The following is a 21564-nucleotide window of genomic DNA, read 5'->3' as shown; positions in this document are numbered from 1 at the left end:
CATCCCTGCTTCACGCATTCGTCAGCTTCATCGGTTTGAGGAGAGGGAGGTCGAGCGCGCCACGTCGAGCGCGAGCTGAGATCCTCCAAATTAAAACCGTCTCCCGAAATCGCAGGTGCTGTCCCGTACTCCTGCAGCAATTCTCACAATCGACACGGGAATCGATAGCGGCGATGCAGGACTGGTGGCTGTTCAGAAGTGTTTCATTTTTTTTTTTTTTTTTTTTTTTTTTTGCTCAGCCCAATTGTGCAGCGGACAATGGCGGTTAATGAAGTCCCGGAGTGGCTGCGGGGGGAGGGGAAGGCACGCTGCTGAAAGGCAAACCGCCCCGCTCCCGCCATTGTGGCTCGACGCCGAACGCGCGGGGCGAGTGCGCTCTCCAGCCCTGTTAGTTTCAATTAAATCCCCAGCTCCGCAGGAAAAGAGCACCACAATGGCGGAACAAAAAGCTTTCAGGGCCCCTTTATTCGGAGTCAATGAGACCGGCTTTGCATTTCAATGACTCCGCTGCCAGACAACCCAACCGGACAATGCATGCTAATAAAAACAGGGTTATGATAATTGTGACAAGGGCAGATGCTAATGCGGGGGACTGATAGCTGTCACTATAATTTGCCGTCCCCAGCCTGCAGCGGGAGTCATGTTGCCAGGTGTCCCGCTGAAAGCACGTCGGCGTCAGTCTGTGCCACAGAGCGGGTCTGGCAGCTTCGGGTCCTGCGAAGAAAGAGCTCTTTAATAAAGGAGTTCCAGTACACAGGGCTTACCGGGCCTGGGAGACTCAGAGGAGTCATTTTGCAAACACGCGGCCACACATGCAAATATTGCAGGAGGAAGATAAATGTCAAAAAGAAGCAACACAGCCCCCCTCTCCCCCCCACACACACACACACACCCCTCCCCGGGGGAGCTGAGGAGAGGGGAGGGGTAATTAGTGTCATTACCCTGCAGATGGACGGGACACAGACAGCAGTAGGCAGCCGTCGCGCGCTCAGGAGTGTTCAGGAGTGTTCAGGAGCGCGTGCGTTCAGACTGAGCTCAGCAGGGAAACAGCCGCGGTCCCCACCGCACCATTAACACTTAATGACTACAAAACGGCTGCAACTGAGCCCCACTACCTCACACATTCTTCAGCACGCACACACACACACACACACTCACACGCATGCACGCACCCACACACGCGCACGCACCCACACTCGCACACACACTCACACACGCACACACACACACACAGGCACGCATGCACGCATGCACACACCCACACACGCACACACACACACACACATACACGCACGCACACACGCACACACACCCACACACACACGCACACACACACACACACTCTCACACACACACACACCCTCACACACACACACACACACACACACACACACACGCACACGCACACTCTCACACACACACACACAGGCACGCATGCACGCACGCACCCACACACAGACACACGCACATGAACGTACATGCATACACAAACACACACAAACACACGCACACACTCACACACGCATGCACGCACCCACACACGCACACACACTCACACACGCACGCACACACACGTGCGCACACACACGGACGCACACACACACACAAGCATGCACGCACCCACACACACACGCACGCACACACACACACGCGCGCGCACACACACGCACACACACACTCTCACACACACACACACACATGCATGCACGCACCCACACGCACGCACACACACACACACTTGCGCACACACGCACACACACACTCATACGCACACACACGCGCACACATGCACACACGCACACACATACGTACACACACACATATAGACATGCATACACACACATATATACACAGACTAAAATTCAGTCTCCTTCTCTCTCCCTACCCATCTCTCACTATAAGCTGATATTTAATAGCACTGATTGATTATATCCCCTGTCCCTTGTGCTGAGTCCAGACCTCTACAACTACACTGTGCCAAAACATACCCACCCTGACCCCCAGCACATACAGTATATGTGCTCAGTCACTCAGCTATTTAATTATTTGATCGCTTAGCATTTATGCTCTCCAATTTATGCATTCATGCAGTCTAGTAGCATTGTAGCACTCAATATTTCTATGGAGGAACGTTGTGTTGCTAGCCTGCAGTGAGTTAATGCTCACCACAAGCTCCCCACTGCTGTACAGCTAGGCCGTAAGGAAGCTGTTCATTGCTGCGATGGAGACTGACAGCAGTAGCATCCCTGTGGCCTGGGTAGGGGCCCAGGCTGGATCATTAACGCCGGCTGATTAACGCGTGCAGACGACGGTTTGTTCAGTGTGAACCTTCGAGTTTTGGATCATCTGCTCATGATGTGATTCCAAGACTCAACCAGTCAAACTCTGAGTACAGAGTTAAAGATGAAACAGAACGGCTCACCCAGCTCGTAGATATGATAGCAGTCACCTAGTCCATCGTCCGCCCCTCATATGGACAGAGGTGGACATTCCAGGGGTCAGAAAGTAAAAGTCCTGCCATGTATTTCATCCACCCCTGAACTCAGCCAGCTGATTTAGATCTACTTCCTGGCTGAAGAATGGTGCTCATTAGCAAGTCCAGGGGACTGGAGCAAAATCCTGGGATGAACTTTTACTTTCTGAACCTGGATTGTCCACCTCCGCATATGGACAGAGTAGTCTTTGCTCAGGAGCATTCCAGATCTTTAAATGAGTGCTCACCTCTTCCTCCCTGGCCATGCCTCTCCTGCCCTTGCAGGAGTCTGAGCCTGGCACGTCTGCTAATCCCAATCAAACCACGTTCAAACTGCCCTGGCACGTCTGCCAATCCCTATCAAACCACGTTCAAACTGCCCTGGCACGTCTGCCAATCCCTATCAAACCACGTTCAAACTGCCCTGGCACGTCTGCCAATCCCTATCAAACCACGTTCAAACTGCCCTGGCACGTCTGCCAATCCCTATCAAACCACGTTCAGACTGCCCTGGCACATCTGCCAATCCCTATCAAACCACGTTCAAACTGCCCTGGCCCGAGCTGCCCGGTGGCAGAGAGACCCAGAGCCGGACCGCCCTCCCTGTGCGGTGTCCCTGGTAACCACCCGTGGCAGCGCACGCGATGAGGGAGAGATGACCCGGCCGTACCAAACCCCAGTGCATGCTGGGTCGTGTCAGAGCTCCCCTTAATTCCGCTTATTTTATTTTCCATGTTCGTGTGAAGTGCTTTTCATTCAATAAGGCTCTATAATAATAATAATAATAATAATGGAGAATATTGAATTTACCTAATTTTTTTCAGTGACAAGTATGAGACAGGTGGCATTCAAACCTGAGTCTGATCTACATTTGAAATAATGAATCCCTTACGATATTGGTCAAATTTGAAAACCTTCCTGCAGATCCCTGAAGACTTTAAACGATGACGGAATAACTCTTGGCTATTGGTGGAAATAGTCGTTGCTTTTTAAATCGTACCTTGCAGGAACTGAACTAGTGTCTAACGTGTTACCGCACTTCTTATGAAGTGATTAAGGCACAGGTCTGGTGGCACTCCACATGTCACAAGAGTTACAAAATAAACTCTGACAAAATAAAGTTAAATGGGGCTTGGGGACAGGTGTGAGCCTGGACTGGAATTTGGGTGGAATTGTGAGGGTTTTTTGCTGTTGTTTTTTTGGGTTCCTTGTCCATTTGTTCATGTGTAAGTTGAATATTTTCCAAAGGTCGGTAGTCTGTTGAGAATTACAGCCATTTATTTTGTAGAAGCATTTCTTGGGCTTCAAGCTGAATAAAATTAAACCGGTACGAGTGCACTTAGGTGAGTCACTCTGAATAAAACCACCAGCTAAATGTCTAAATTTATATGTAAATGTAATGTATCTTTACCAGCTGTTGTTGTCCAGACACACAGGACTTCCTAATGTTTGAGACTGACATTAGGAAAGGATAATCATAAATCATCGAATCTTCATTAATGAACTATTATAAGCATAACCATAATGCGAGGAAGGGGGGAGACTACAATGCTGCAGGCCAGGATTGAGGATCTTTTAAAACAGCAATGATCTTTAGTATCGGTGCAGTTCGTACGATTGCGGGTGTTTGGAGACACAGGATTGGATCAGCTTTATTTCGCGTGAAATGTGTAATGTGATCGATGCGTGGATTTGAAATAAATGAAATGGAATTACGAATTCTTTAATGCAGTTCCTTCGTGTGTGAAAAGCAGCGCGTGCATTGGCATGACCATAGCTATATATGTCACAGATCTGACAGTAGCCGAGGCGTAGTCGCGTAGGTCTCATTTAAATTCTGGGGGAGACGCACTGCTGTCCGTCTTGTGTAGTCAAACGCCATGTCGCACAAGCATACTAGCCAGTCTAGCAAGTAATTCATATTAAAATATTGGGGGTAACATGTCTCCCTGTCTCCCCCTAAACCAATGAGTGTGGACCAACCTCAGAATAATAATGCATGTGTTCGTAGATATAATCTTGAAATCTATCAAAAAAATGACCTTTGAAATGGCAAAATAGCAAACACAAATTTGGTCAAAGAACAAATCTAACAAAGGAATTATCAATCTAGCAAAGGAATTATCTGTGGAATCAAGGTATGTGTGTGTATCCAACGAAATAATTAACTAAATGATAAATAACAGGAGCTTCAGAAATGATACATTGATAGATGCGCATATATGTCTATCAATGGACTATTTTAGTATTTCAGTTGCTGTCTGTATTGAGAAATAATGTGATTAACGCTTGCTCCGCACTGGAGACACTGTAATGCAGTTACGGACAACAGAAAACGTAAAATATATATCAAAACTGACACATTTTTCTGAATGTTTCGGCTGCTCCTCGCCGCAATTTTGATTGCTATGCCCAAAATATTTCAAGAATCATAGAAAACGAATCAGCTGAAATGTAAGCGCGAGTGTTTTTTTTTTTTTTTTTTCAATTTAATATTCATTATCGATGATGGTTATGTCTATTGAGGTCTAAAAATGGAAACAGATTGTCGTGTTGATTGTGTAGGCCTGGGGCCTACAGCCCCTGAGGAATACGGCCGAGTTTGCCTTGTTCTCAAAAAAGGGTAAAAGGCAATTACAATGTTAATGTGTCGCGGGGGAGGGGTGAGGGGGTTCCCGGCATGGGAAAACGGGACAGCGGAAAGGTGATGAAGTGAGCGGAGTCACTCCAGGTTAACAGCGAGCGGTGCCTGGGGAGCAGGCTGAACTCAAACAACAACAGCACGCCACTTATCGGCCGGGAAAAGACCAAGATACAATCAAGCATGCACTCCTGGCGGAGGAAGAAAGTATGATTGCTCTTATACACAGCGTAGCATGCAGAGGCAGCAACGGAGCGAACGCGAAATTTACGCTGAGACAAAGGAAAAGCAAGCAACGGAGGCAATCTTTTGTTTAGTATGAAGCACAGCTACTGCCTCGTTGGAAAACCACGCAGAGAATTAACGCGGGCGTCCCGCAGAAAGGAAGCGCGCGCGCAACTGCCGGCACTCTCCGGCGGGCAAAGCCGTCGCCATGTTTATTAGCAGGACTGAAATAAAGCACTTTATGCATCCCTCCCGGGGCCTCATAATAAGCCAATAAATAGCCGCATTAGGGTAAATGAAAAGGCTTTTAAGCATTTACCACGAGGCCACCTGGATATCTCTCGAGGGGAGGGTGCGCGTGGCCGGCGGGGACAGCTCGGGTTTAAAGAGATTTATCTGATATGTATTTTCCTTCTGGTAGTACAAAATGAAATGCATTATTGCGCAAACTACAAAGCAGGCGCGCCGTTTGATAATTTGGTTGGGAGCGGCTCAGCGGCTGCTGGCCGTAGTCCTTAAAGCGTCCTAGTCGTCTCGAGCTCAAATGATGTACCAAATCAGAATTCATAGCCGAATCAAGATCTGGCGGAACACGGTTCCAGTCATACGCGTAGGGAGTCAGGGAGAAATGTGGCACTCACTATTTTCATATGAATTAATTGTCCCCGTCTATTAGTCTAACGACACATCAGCTGTGAGTCATGTGTCTCCCCCCAAAGGCTAAATGAAACATATGGCTATGTTTCCAGTAATACAGTAAGCACATGCGACCTGAAACAAAACTATTTTTTGACGAAATTATAAACAGCTTGTAATAAACCGCTGGTAAATCAATACGTGTTAAGCCATCGCGAGCTACCTGCATAAATCAGTGCAAATAGACTAACCCATTAAACAAATACGTAGGAACAGTGAACAGTGTTGCAGGAAAATCGCAGTTCTAAGTCTCGTTCTAAAAATTATTCCACCGGAATTGACTACCACTTCATTTGGCGGTGCACCGGGTAATCAGCACAACAAAAGTACCTGTGATTGTGATGATAATGTTAATGGAATCGGAGCGGGGCCGCGGTGCCCGATTGGCTAATTTCAGTCCCCCGCAGCCCCTGGAGACGCCGGCCTCCTTTCAGCTTCTCTTATTAATTGAAGTGTGTTATGTGTTATTTTCCGCTTGGCTGAGCTGTCAAAGACGCAGCCAGTCGAGTCGGTCATAGGTTAAAGAAGAGGGGCAGGAGCGGACCTGTCTTGGCAAAGCCACAGACAGCCAAAAGAAAAAGACCACAATTTATAGTAGAAAACACTGGAAGTGGGGCAGTGGCTAATACGGAAACGAGAACAGGAACATGACACGTTTAGATGCGAAATGTGGATTCGACTTGCGAGGTTCTGGAATCATTTGCTTCTGTGTTGTTTTCTTCTATTCTTTCGGCATGTGTTTTTAAAATTCGGTATGGGTTTCCAGAACTCCAAAGCACGTTCCCAAGGAAGAACATACACTTACATAATGACGTAATACTTGTGTTTATTATCCTGTTAGACGTGCTTATGTGTCTAAGTAAAAAACTGATGAGGTTTTTGGTCCTCGTCGTTGTATTGGCTCACAATGTAATTATCATTAGTTGTAATGACCAAATTGTGTTCTGGAGTCAGGCTACTCCTTGTTTTCCAGGATATACTATAGGTAGACTATGATTGTGCGCAGACTATCCGTTCTGACAGCAATTTCTATGCTCTCTGACGACATTAGAACGCTGAACACTGTGACAGATGTAGCGCACGAGCGGTACAGTGACTCTAATGTAGCTGGAGGAGACCGACGGGGCCTGCTGAGTTTCTCCCTCTTAAATAATAAGCGCCACCTGGTATTCATAATAGCCGCTGGATGGTCACTCCGGCATAATGATCCTGGGAGGCAGTGTCGTAAATCAGCAACGCTCAGCGAACGCGCTGCCTCGCATTCAGAAAGTCGCGCTCCACTCCCCAGCCCTCTCCGAGATTCTACGGCTATGTGATGATAGCCCTGTGTCGAGTCATACTGTCCCAACACCCCCACTCCCTAAAACCTAAACCCAAAACCACCTGGCCTTTCAAAAAGACGTGTTTCCATATCAAATGACTCGTGATTGTTTTGTGCAAAAGGGGAAAACAGCTGTGGGAGAACGCACGCTGCCGGTGAACGCACGCTCTCCTTGAACGCGTTCGTCCGGGCCGCGCGCTTCAGTTTCTATAGGCTTGGTGGAAACAGCAATACAGCAGAATCTTTAACAAGAACTATTTCCGTTTGTCTGGCAAGTATGTCCCATTTGTTATGCCGTGTCGATTTTTTCCTCTCAAGTGTCATTGGAATATTATAATTAATGCTTGGAGCCTGTTTTTATTTGTCCATCTTATAGGCATATATGTATAGCCATAGATGTATATTGAGTGTGAAAACGTATTACAAGTAATAAGTAACGATATTTGTCAATGAAAGCACGTTTTTGTATATTATATTAAATGGAAAGGAAGGGCAGTGAAATATCCAGTTTTTATGTTCTATAATATTTACATTCACTGTAGAATTTTTTGAAATGTTTTGGAGGGTTTGGTTCCTCTTTCTCACCGGCATATTACCTTCTGTGTTTAGGCTAATTAATTATCCTCCTGTGCCTTTTCTGGAGGGAGTGTCACCCGGATCTGGCAACACAACGCCGGACCAGCCACGCGTGTAATGGGAAAAAAGAAGGGAGCAGTCTGCGGGTAAAGGGGTGGGGGGGGGGGGGGGGGGGGGGGGGGGGGCGAGAAGGGAATGGAGCGAGGACGTGCTGAGGAAGAGAGAGAGGGTTGAGTTTTTCATTGTCTCTGCGTGCGCAACAAATCTAGGGCACGCGGTCCCATTTTAACACTCTGTGCCTCGTATGTTATGCGATGCACGTGAGCGAAGTGAGATAACGGCGCCTTGTGGGAGAGAGGGGAGATCGTCGAGGGCAAGCGGACCACTGCCTGACTGGCTAAGGTGCGTAATCTGTAGCAAATCTCCATGGAGAGGTAACAACGGCGTGCAGGGAATACTCCCCGGACGGAGCCTCTGACCCCGCGTTGCCCTCTCTGATAGGTAATAAAGTCAGCGCTGTGAGCGCAGAGAATCATCAGCTCCGCGAGCTGCATCCTTTGAGTGTTCACACCTTCTCTCTCAAGCGCGAGCCAGTCCATCTTTCACACCGCGCATCTGCGGTCAATATCGGCTCAAAGACAAGCGAGGCTCGGACATGCCTGTCATGTTACACGTGCGGGAGGGTGCCTTACATCAACCGAAAGCGATTGCTTCTCATGTGCTATTGCTGCAGAAAAAAGGAAACAAAAAAGACTGAGCCTACTTCTTCAGCCTTTGTCATACATATCACACACTGTCACGAAAACAGAGGATGAGTCCTGGATGGAGCTAAATTATGCGCGCCACACATGTGCTGCGCTGGACCGCGGTCAAGACGGACGCGTAGCCCCCCCCCCCCCCCCCCCCCCCCCCCCCCAGCATTAACTGCGCATATCATCAAAGAATAAATTGATTACATTCACCACAATACCGCTCCATTTACGGGCCACACCGATAAAATAAAAAAGCTCCTGAAGCCATTTCATGCCGAAACGAGCTCACCACAAACACCACCCTGTTTGGCAGTTCTATATAAGATTTTCAAAAGAGAAACAGCACGATAAAACTGTCGGGGAATGCTTAATGTCTAATACTATAGTGCATTTATGGCATATAATAAATGTCCCGATTTGTATTCATTCTGGCGTTTTCAATCATGGCATTTTATCATGATAAATTTCATTTTATCATACAGTCAATGTGCGGTTTTCGAATTCGAATCCATTCACTAAAACTCTGCTTGCGAAGCGCTTGTTGACAATAATGATAAGCGGGACAGTCGGGGAAATTACAGATCCAGAAGCACACTGCGGGCACTGACAGAGCGCGGCATCGTGCACACTGCCATTAACTTCAGCTGACAGATTCTGTACCGCCAACGCACAGGCGCGCGACCGCTTTTGTTCCCTCTGGTATAAGAAGGCCTCGGCCGTGATCACCGTCGGTGCCTTTAAAAAATAGGACAAGTGCTTTGACTCTGCCGCTGACCGCGCGCGGCGCGGATAAGAGATTGCTCGGGGGGGGGGGGGGGGGGGGGGGGGAACGAGGACAAAAAGCATTGAGACGCCCGCTCTCAAAGAATAGCGGTTGTCACTCGCATAGAAGCTGATAATTGTACTAGATTAAAATATCTGCATTAGCCTATTGAACGCATAAGTAAATTGACCAAGTACATTTCAGTCAGTACGAAACATAATTCAATTGCTATTTAAAATTTTCGAAATATGAATACAAAATTATTTAAAATACAATACACCGTATCCACTAAAATAAATATACCGTGCTATCATTATATAATAATTATAATAATTACAATAACAATAATAATAATAATAATTGTAGTAGTAGTAGTAGTCGTGCTGATGTAAATGGTGTTCATGTGTAAACTAACATAAACGCTAAGCCTATAACGCAATACTCCTTCGCTTCTGTAGAGTATAACCACTCCCCCCACCCACTCCCATTCCAGTCTCTTTGCTCGGTCCACATTAAGGGAGACAGTCGTAAGTACATATGATAGGAGGTCTGCACGCGGCTGATAACACGCCATGTGATTAACCCGTTCACTCACTGCGTCCGTTATTGATGGGAGATCTCTCGTCTGTCAACAAATACAAAGTGGATGCATATATCTATGTGCTCAAGAGCGTTTTAGCTTTGTTATGAACAATGTCGAAGGCATATCATTTTGGAGACAAGTAAACGATTCGCCCACTGATAAATAACAGCCTACCAATGTAAGCTATTGGAAAGTAGTGATAAAATATCGTCCAGATATTCTACCAGTAAAAAACGCTGCTTTTGTCTTTCTATGTACTACCTCGAATTACCTTGATATGGTCTATTCATAAGGACAATGATACTATTCGAGAAAAAAAGAATTTTGCAAGAGCGAGAGCAAAACTGCCAGTACTCGGTCGCTGTCCCTTCCGTGGTGCTGAATGTTAAAAAACGGCACAAGGGAAGTTCAAGGATTGCAGCACTTGAATTTTTTCCGTAACTCTGGTCTGCACCAAATCAATTTCTGAATTATTAATGCAAAAGCGTTCATTCAAATACATGCTTATCCATTTCACAGCGATGGTCAAAAGTCATTTAAATTATATATTCATGGCCATTTGAATGAGAAGTCTAAAACGGTACCAGAAAATAAGCACCCTCTGTACGACTGTACATGCAATTCCAATACTAACATATGTTTTGTCATCTTCTATATTTTAACAGGAACATATGCACCGACTCAAGTGTGAAAACTAGTCACAGGCAATACATCAGATAAGCAGATATAGCATTTCCCACACGAGCGTCTTTGTTCATGAGCAGTTTTCTGTTGTGCTGCCAATTACAGCATGATTTTTTCTGCCGATGAAATTGTTCTTCTGTTTCATTTAATATATATATATATATTTAATGAATCGCTGGAGCAAAATTTTAACAATATGTTCTATTTAAATGTACTTTACTGAATGTTTTAATGCTTTTAATTAAATCAATTTGAGGATTAAATTACGGTGTATATAAAAACTAAAATTAATAACAGCAACAATACAGCACGTGCCGGCGCTTAAATGTGGGTGGAGCCCGGGTAATTGGGGCGCGAAAAGAGAGGGTATTTCCCCGGGAAGCTCGCGGCTACTGCTCCGCCAGAGTAACCACAACATGGAGAAGACCGAAAAACGTTTTATGAAGCGCATTTGCACTGACCGGCGATGAAGGAAACGGCGAGAAAAAAGGACACGACATCAAATCTAAAATAAACAAAATCGATAATGAAGCATTATTAGGGGACTTTAACTTGAATGTAATATAAATAACAACAATAATAATAATAATAATAATAATATTCACCACCACACACCAGCTTTATCATTATCATCGTCACGCATACATTTCGTCGTTTTATTCGGGAAATCAATCGTCCCTTGTACATTAATAGCATCAATAACTTTTTCCCCTAAACGTTTTTTTTCTCTCGAAACGTATATTTTATTATCATCCATAATTAAAATTATTATGAAAGCAAATAATTGACAGAAGTGACTGGACCACAATTTATTGAATTTGAATCGAATTAAAAACGTTTTTGGTAAGATGTGAAATATTTCCCTTAAATATGTAAACATGGCTTTCTTTCAATGCGGATAACATTTAAAATTCAGTCCAGTCTCTTGAGCAAAACGACAAAAAAAAGTACCAAGACAAAGAGAAGGGGAGTCTGGTGCTGTTGAAAAACATACCTGTGCATATAAACGTAAGTAAGGTGTTGCTTTTTGAACAGCGACAGCGAAACCAGTATTTACAGGATCGGTGATAATCACGCGCTTCGCCTACACGGTCAAGTGTATAGGCTACACAACCCTAGCCTGTAATCAATCAAAAGCAACATTAACGGGAGCCTATAGTCTTCATCATCAACTATTATACCGTAAATAAGTAGCCTACACTAGGTTATATAGCTATTATCCGTTCTCATTTCTTAAATGTATGCTGTGTAAAACAAACTATCTTCGCAACGTTTCTTACACATTCATACTTCAAATGAAATAAAAAAATAATAGACCGAAACAAATTTATGGAAGGGCTTAAAATACCTTAAAATACCTGGTTCTAAATAATTAAATATAGCTATTTCATTGAGTCATTTAGGCATACCTAAAAACAGTTTCGACAGTTTAAAACGATAGTTTTCGTTTTAAAATACCGGTGTTATGGAAGAATCAACTCCATTCCCAGCTCCAAAGATGTTACATATAAGATACACTAAAAGTTACATTTCCATTCAATAAAAATAATCGGTCGCATTTCAAAACAAAACCCACAAGCACATTCCATCCAAAAATAATTCCGCAATCAACGAAAGTACAAAACGCTGTTGCGAGTCGTGCATATCCACAAAACCGAAGGATTTGGAGAAAACCTAATTATTCGCAGGATTTTTTTAAAGAATGTATCGAGATCCATTGAAATATCCTACATATAAAGTCGTGCTGATGTTCTACTCATTTAATATTCATGTTTTATGAACCTAGAAATTACGAGCCTGTCTATATGGTGGTGGGGCAAGCCTGTTTCATTTTCTTTATATACGAGTAAAGTTATGCAAGACTGCGAGCATCAGCGTGCCATTGGGCGCAAGGATAAACTATTTTGTAGGCGACTACGAGGATGGGGAGGGAGTTAGGGGTTACCGTAAGCGCCTCCCCCAGAAATGCAGCAAATCTCTCTCCACTTTTCCTCAGTGCGGGGAGGCTGTGAGCACCGGGGGGCCAGAGACGTGCTTCGCGAGGCAGAGTCTTTGCATTGGCGGGCTGACGATGACACGTGCCTTCTCCTCGCCACCCCCCGGCTCGAGCCGCATTGGCATCAGTAAGGTCTGAGAGAAACCAACTGTGTGAGCGCCGCTGCTACGACCATTACGGAAAACCGATTTAAAAAATAGAAAGCTTCCTGACCGTGGTTTTTTTAAACGTCATTTTAAAAGACATCATTCTTTCACAAGAATAACAACGCTTCTGGGGTTTCTCTTGTTTACATGAGAGAAAAAATATATTCGTCCAAGCATGATGCAAGAACCAAGAACCAACATTTGAAGGTGACATGATCCAAGGGATTAACAAAAACACCACGCATACTGTTAACAAAAATTGGAGATAACAACTGAAGACGACCATTACAGGGGCTTCGTATGGTTTCATTTCCGTCCTGTGACATAAATTCCAAAGTGTGAAGTAACAGCCAATCTTATTTTAAACACGCGCACATTTTGGCAAATACGCTTGATTCAGAGAAGCGACGATGGCAACGTTAATCCGCAGCAAGATTTCCAATAAGCTTTCAAATGCCGCCTCTTCTGTTTCCAATAAGTCACAGGCTAAGGTGAGCGGCATGTTCGCCAGAATGGGCTTCCAGGCCGCCACTGACGAAGAGGCACTCGGGTTCGTTGCCTGTGATGATTTGGATTACGACCATAGACAAGGGCTGCAGATGGACATCCTTAAGACCGATGAGGTCGGTGGCGAGGGCGAGGGACAAATTGTCGGAGATGGCACGGCTGAAGGGGACAGCCACTACCAGAGAGATGGCACGGGTCCCCCGCCCTCCTCTTCCAAAGACGGCGGGGTGTGCGACGAGTTAGCCCAGGACAAGCCCAAAATCACTGCATGGGAAGCAGGCTGGAACGTCACCAATGCCATTCAGGTAAAAAATATACCAACGAACTGGTTTGACTGTCAGTTTTGTGTATATGTGTGTGTATCTGTGTGCGTGCGTGCGTGCGCGCGCGATAGCTATATTTTGCTCAACCGATTCCAATTTATTGTGGAAGAATCGTGACTGGAAAGGTTACCAATCAATGCTCATGCCTAAATTGCGCAGTCCAAAATTGAAAGTAAATCAATCATTCACACAAGTATTTTAATTATTTTCATGTTACTTGGCTTAAGGTGAAATAGTGGTTCGATGTGTTAATTATGTATAATCAAAATAACGTTGATTTCTCGAATTATGTTTTATTAATAGCCTAAATTTTAACTTTAACCTATGTAATTAAGAACTGAAACTAGTATCACCGAAAATGTAATATTAATATTGCCATTAACACACGATTCCGTTCATTTAAACACCAAAAACACTCAAAACCGCAATTCCAATGGATATTCAACGTCTGTCCTTTAAACGCAACTCTGAACGTAGTTTGTGCCCTATCTAATTATGAACACTCGAGCTGTTTTATTGAAAAAAATTTAAAAAACGATAATGTCCACATCAATTTCGAAGACTATAGCCATTTCTGTATAACCAGAAATTATTTTTGAAATGAACCTGGAAATATAACAATCACTTGGCCTCGTCATCACGTGAGACAGTTGTAAACCAAACGTCCTTTGAAAGGTCATAGAAAACGTTTCGCTTCAATGAAATTATCTGAGGCTATGGTATTTGGCATTCATTTTAAACTCTTCGTGCAGGAAACAAATAAATAAAGCAAGGCTTCAATTCCATTTCGATTTTTTTTTAAATTAGGCTAATTTTAATAATAAAAGTGGTACATTTAATAATAAAATAGACTGGAGAATGCTGACGAGTTAAGGTATGCTTGACAGATGTAACCTACTGAGCATGCAAAACCCTATGTCACAACTGAATTTCCATCGCGTATAAGCCATCGCGATCAGTTACCGTTACGTCACTTCGTGGACCTCCGATGCAAGCTTATGACGAAGGCAAACTGGGCGTGCCCAAAGTCGACATATACCCTGCCGTCACGCCGCGTGCGCAGATCTAAAAAAGACACACACCCTTCAAGAATTCACACAGTTAAGCATTTTATAAGCTATGCCTGTATAGCTTCGGTTTATCATTTCACTTCAGCAGCTGCTATGTAGCACTATATTTTCACGCAACAGTGGAATGCACCCAATGGCTGTGGCGTTGACGCACGAGGCTGTTCGTGGCGGTAGCACATGTTTTCGCATTACACTGCATTGTATTCGAATCACTTAACAGACGCTCTTACGCGAAGTGGTTTACAGAAGCAGAGAACATCGGCGTTCTCGGGGAGTGTGCGGGGAGAAGGACCGTTCCTAATTAATAAACGGCATTGTTTTGTTTTTACAGGGTATGTTCGTACTTGGGCTACCATATGCCATTCTTCACGGAGGATACCTTGGACTGTTTCTCATCATATTCGCAGCTGTGGTATGTTGTTACACGGGGAAAATTCTCATCGCGTGCCTGTACGAAGAGAACGAAGACGGAGAGCTGGTGCGCGTGAGAGACTCCTACGTGGACATCGCCAACGCCTGCTGCGCGCCAAGATTCCCGTCGCTGGGGGGCCACGTGGTGAATGTGGCCCAGATAATCGAGCTGGTGATGACCTGCATCCTCTATGTGGTAGTTAGCGGAAACCTGATGTACAACAGCTTCCCCAACACGCCTGTTTCGCAGAAGTCCTGGGCCATCATCGCCACCGCCGCCCTGCTGCCCTGCGCCTTCCTCAAGAACCTGAAGGCCGTGTCCAAGTTCAGCCTGCTCTGCACGCTCGCCCACTTCGTCATCAACGTCCTGGTGATCGCCTACTGCCTGTCCCGCGCGCGCGACTGGGCCTGGGACAAGGTCAAGTTCTACATCGACGTCAAGAAGTTCCCCATCTCCATCGGCATCATCGTGTTCAGCTACACGTCGCAGATCTTCCTGCCCTCGCTGGAGGGGAACATGCAGAAGCCCAGCGAGTTCCACTGCATGATGAACTGGACCCACATCGCCGCCTGCATCCTCAAGGGCCTCTTCGCACTGGTGGCCTACCTGACCTGGGCCGACGCCACCAAGGAGGTGATCACGGACAACCTGCCGTCCACCATCCGGGCCGTGGTCAACCTGTTCCTGGTGTCCAAGGCGCTGCTCTCGTACCCGCTGCCCTTCTTCGCCGCGGTGGAGGTCCTGGAGAAATCTTTCTTCCAGGACGGAGGGCGCGCTTTTTTCCCGGACTGCTACGGCGGTGACGGACGCCTGAAGTCGTGGGGTCTCTCTCTCCGATGTGGCCTGGTAGTGTTTACTCTGCTCATGGCCATCTATGTGCCGCACTTTGCCCTCCTGATGGGGCTCACTGGCAGTCTGACGGGCGCTGGGCTGTGCTTTCTGCTTCCTAGTCTCTTTCATTTGAAGCTTCTGTGGAGAAAGCTTTTGTGGCATCAGGTGTTCTTCGACGTCGCCATATTTGTAATAGGAGGTATATGCAGCATTTCCGGATTCATTCACTCAATGGAGGGCCTCATAGAAGCATATAAATATAATCTGCACGATTAAGGACTGATAGAAAAAGTCGTTACTACGCATTTACCACTCCCACTGAATTCACTTCCTAATGCGCGTTGTGCCGCTTTTACAATGGTTCGCGCGCAATCGCATCCGGGAGCGCACAGACAGACACTGGACACACAAGTACGCCTACGCACACAAAAACGCTCACACACACACACACACACACACACACTAAGAACTACAACTGAAAATACATCGATAACCAAATATGGAGAGTGTGAATACTGAGACATAACTAGGCTATAAGTGAACAAAACATTTTAACATTTTTATGTGGAGTGAAGGTTTACAAGATGTCAAAGCAACGTGAGCTACAACGTAAAACACGCGTATCGACTAGCACCATACGTTCACGGTTTCCGGTTTGACCCATCCTAGCCCATACATCTCACTTTATGGAGTCAGAGGGAAACCTCCGTAACACGTGACTACTGGGAAAATATGGAACTGTTTTAAAACGAGAGGCTCAGACAAAGTTTTAATTTTATTTTTTCTAATTCAGGCCTTGATGTTTTAGGAACAGGTTACACTTCAGCGGATAAAACAACAGCGAAATGCGTTTACACGGCTTATTTTATTTATTTACATATTTATTTGTTTTTTTATTTACTTACTTAGTTATTTGCTGTCCAAAAACCATAAACATGGCAATAAAATCCGACCAGTACATTTCCGTTTGCAAATAGCGAGACAAATGTATATTTTAATATTAGGCCTTGGGTACATATTTTAGATGGCCGCATTATTTTTAAATATCAAGGAAGCTGAAAAGAAACGCTGGCTACCTATTTTCTTAAAATGCAGCTTCAATTTCTAGCTTTGCAGTAGCCTACATCGAAACAAACGTGGGCATATAAAAATTAGGAATCTTACAAAAAAAGGATTTTCAAAACCAATTAATAAGGCTTGCAATATTTATTCCTACTATACCGACCGAGCACACCATGACGTCTCAAATGTTTGAAAATTAATTGTTTAAGATAAGCTATGCATTTAATATGTTATATAAAAATATTTAAAGCAGTAATCTTAAAATAATAATAATAATAATTATAATAATAATAATAATAAAAGGTATAAGCAAGAAAGCGGAACACTGAAAGTTGAATTTATAGTTCATTTGGCAATGCTGTGTTTCACATGTGCCCGAAAGTTCTGAGTACAGTTTAAGGAATTTCTGCAAACTAAACTTGGAATTTAGTTTGAAAAATACGCTAAAATATAAATAACGAACAAACAAACAAATGATCCACATCTAAATCTTAATATTATGCCTATAACTGTTTTGGAAATATTATGCCTCTTCATATCTTTTTTGAAAGCGAACACACATAGGTTCACTGAAATGAAATAATTGCGTGTAATGCCATTTATTATCGGATAGAACTGGCATAAGGAAATACTTCCTTGATAAAATCTTCCGGTGCAGTGCAATGAAATTCCCTTCCCATACACTCGCGGAAAATCCATTATGAATACAACACCACTCAATTATCTTTTTCCCGCAGTTCCATATCCACGACCGTTTTATTCTGCAGCGGGTTTAACTTTAGCATCTGAAGGGTTTCGAAATTCAAATGTTTGGACCACAAATTCTGAAGAATCCGAAGAGGAGAAAACGTGTGAAAAAACATTTATCATTCTGTGCAATCCAACAGGTCCTGTGGAAATGTTATAAAACCGTATGTGTAGTGTTATTGTGGTTTCAAAATGATGGAATGTATATCACAAAAAATTATCATATATCGTAAAAATGAATATATTGAAGAATAAATAAATACGTGAAATTGACATTGTATGAATTGTGTTTGGATTTGTGTGGTGAACATCAAAACCGTAAGAAAACTGTACTTCTATAAATAGAATAAAATCTGAACATTTATAATGATCATTTTCAGAGATTTATTGCAGACATCTGAACATATTTTTCAATTAAAAATACGACGGATCCTTGTTGTTAATCTCTTGCAGTGATTGAGATCAAAGGTAGGCAAATGCAGCGCCGTATCACTTAGCAACACTAAAACGGATTCCCATACAGCCTTTACGTCTCATTTAAGAGAAACATCTTCGGTCGACTTATCACAAATCCGTGTATTCCATTCGCTGTTCTCTCGCGAGATCTCAAAAAATCTTATCCGCTAGTAGGTATTTATTTTAAAATGTAAAATATATGCCTATTAATATTTTGACTATTAATAGTCTGCATTCGCCCCATATGAGAGAGAGAGAGAGAGAGATAGAGACAGAGAGAGAGAGAGAGAGAGAGAGAGACTCATTCATAATTACACATCCAGAATAAGCCTAGTACTGCTTTGTTTATCAATATCTGTGTAATTACAAGCGGTGTTCCCGTCTAGCAGAAAAAAAGCTTTGGCCGAGCCCGACGGCTGCTCAGCCACCATACAAAGGATTTTGTTCAGGAGCCTAGGTTTAGATTTTATCCGCTGTTGAATCTCGAATGCATGAATGGTTCGGAAGATACCAAACGCATGGTCTATTATTGTTTTTATGCCCCGGTATCATATTTTATTAGTCCATCAAATAACTATCACCGATAAAGTTAATTATGTGCCATTCAATTTGGAACAATAGCTGGAGCCTTTCATATGCAGGACGTCATGTGAATGTGTGAATATAAACGAGTTTTTACAACCTCTGAAAATGTCATTAGACGTATACGGCCCGACCTACCCTAAATTGGGTGTATAATTTCGGTAACCTATTTTATATATGGTGTGTGTGTGTGTGTGTGTGCGTGCGTGCGTGCGTGCGTGTGTGTGTGGTTGATTTAATGGACAGAGGTAGACTGTTTAATATAACAAGACGACAAAACTCGGTAACAAGTAGCCTAAAGTCACGTGAAACAAATTGTTTTCCTGGATTGTAGAAGCTGCAAGGCAAGGTGCTATTAATAAATTAATGTTTGTTACCCAAATTATCTCTCCTATGGCCCTCTTTTTGACACTTTCAACTCTCTGTTTTCACTGTTTTAGCCTAGTAAAATGCGGCTACGACTTTTCTCATTTGTGAAGGACTTTTAAGAAGCCAGTAAAGGTAGTTTTACATAACGTAGACAAACACGCAGGAGTTCTTAAACGGGGGTTCAGACGCTATACTTGCTACAGCGTTTGCACAAATAAGCTGCTTAATTAGCCTATACTTTTAATTCTGAATGCAGCAGCTATCCTTCATTAGCTGAAATTAAGCATAAAAGCGGAGGAAGGCACACGGTAACGGCCAGACGGGAGAATCAGGATTTGTGTTGTTTTAGGTGCGTCTTCGAGCAACGACCTGAAAATGTAGTTTAAGTAGGCTAATTTGTTGGTCGTGACTTTAGAATTCATGTAAAATGGTAAATGTCATTATTTTATCATCTTAGTGACTTGATTGCAAGTGCAACTGCTCGAGTGTATTTAGTGCCATATAAGTAATATCCTATGATAGCTTGGATTCGTGTTTTCGTTTGCGTTGCGTCGTTATGTTACGTTATGTTAAACAAACCTTACTTAAATGCGCTTTGCCATTTATGGCGCAAGTGTGCTCAAAGTCAATTTACTATTTGGGGAATGGTTGATTGATAGATAGACCTTAGGGGTGCAATTATTCCACTGACTTCATACGTATCTGACTGACATCAAATTAACTTAACAACGTATTACAACTACTTAGCCTATTACTAATGCCGTTGCTGTAACCATCTAGACTATTACTGTTGGTAGTTGTAGTCATAGTAGTAAAACTAGCAATAGTAACACACTCTATACTATTAAAATAAAATGAAAATGACAATATTACAATAAATGTTGAAAAAAGTAGCTAGCAAAATAAAGTAGCTAACCTAGCGTAGTGACAAGGTATAGCATAAAAGATGAAGGCCTGGGTAATATAGCAGGGCTACTAAATTGAATTAATATCATTTGCTTATGAGCAATGGTATTCATTTGCCACTTTTTTCAAGCTAGATGATAATACCGTAACTGCTAAAAGGAACTAAGTTGCATTTATTTGAGGAAATATTACTGAAAAATCATTCAAGTTAGCTGTTGGATGGTAACAGGGATGCCAGTACTAGCTCAAATGAGATCATGCTTTCGGTTAATTAAGAAATCGTTAATTTTTGGAAACATATTTAGCTATTAATGGCCTCTGCCGCTATACTGAGGCAATATGTATCTCTCCATTTACAGAGATGAGAATGCTAACAGGCTAGCTCCTTAATCTAATGACACATTTACAATAGCTACCTCATCAAAGGCATAGCAACTGGGGCTGCTGGGTGGCTCATCCTGTTAAGGTAATGTTTGAGCGAATGGATGGGCCCCACAGTTCGGGATGGAATTCCAGCCATGCCAGTGCTGACTGTGGGCAGCAGCCCTGCGGGGGACACATGTAAATGTAAATGGACTGCATTTATATAGCGCTTTTATCCAAAGCGCTTTACAATTGATGCCTCTCATTCGCCAGAGCAGTTAGGGGTTAGGTGTCTTGCTCAAGGACACTTCGACACGCCCAGGGCAGGGTTTGAACCGGCAACCCTCCGACTGCCAGACAATCGGTCTTACCTCCTGAGCTATGTCGCCCTGACTGGTTGAAGCAGTGCCCAGGGATAGGGAGGGTTCAGCCGGCCAGGATCTGCAACTCTCCAGCTCTCTAGTGACCCCCACTGGTCAAACATGCACCCTGCATTTTACTTGCTAAAACTGCACATGAAGTGTCTTCCTCAAACTCATGCTTAGAATATCCCCTTAAGACCCAACCATTAATCTCTGTCCCCTGTAGGGGACATGAGGCTCAGGTTGGGGGAGGTTGTGACTGCAGACAGGTGGGGCAGGTGGTGTTACCTGTGTTACCTGTGTGTGAAATAGGATGACAAGCATAAGAGCTTGTGATCTCGGTTATTTAGTGTACCTCACGCTCAGTGCTTGGCATTTGGTGGCTCTGTAACTGTGATGTTAACTGTGATGTTACACTGTCACCATCCAATGATTAAATGGTTTAAAATGGTTTAGCATTCCGTTGGTAAATGGAGAAAAAGGCTCAGCATTTTATTTTGAGAAAAAGAAAAAGAAAATTCTATGTCTTGATTGTACACGGTTGCTGTGTGTTGTGTGATCATAACATTCCAAAGAACATGGTAACTGACAAGGTTTATTTAATCTGATTGAAAGATTGAGACATTGCATATACTACATTTTATCAGTTAAATATGTAATAGAAAACAAATTAAGGGGAACAGAATCTCCATGCCAGATTCTTTCTGAGGAAGCCCTG

General features: G+C 43.6%; 1 protein-coding gene across 1 annotated transcript; it reads left to right on the top strand.

The window, feature by feature from the left end:
* The first annotated feature begins 12690 nt into the window (after positions 1 to 12690).
* On the top strand, positions 12691 to 18172 carry LOC118210777 (vesicular inhibitory amino acid transporter). Its single transcript, XM_035387200.1, has 2 exons — positions 12691 to 13668; positions 15088 to 18172. The coding sequence occupies exons 1-2, from the start codon at positions 13267 to 13269 to the stop codon at positions 16273 to 16275; spliced, it is 1590 nt and encodes a 529-aa protein (XP_035243091.1). The 5' UTR covers positions 12691 to 13266; the 3' UTR covers positions 16276 to 18172.
* Positions 18173 to 21564: the final 3392 nt, after the last annotated feature.

The sequence above is a fragment of the Anguilla anguilla genome, chromosome 13 (assembly GCF_013347855.1).
Source record: "Anguilla anguilla isolate fAngAng1 chromosome 13, fAngAng1.pri, whole genome shotgun sequence".
Classification (NCBI taxonomy): Eukaryota; Metazoa; Chordata; class Actinopteri; order Anguilliformes; family Anguillidae; genus Anguilla; species Anguilla anguilla.
This window is presented reverse-complemented; position numbering and strand designations above follow the sequence as displayed.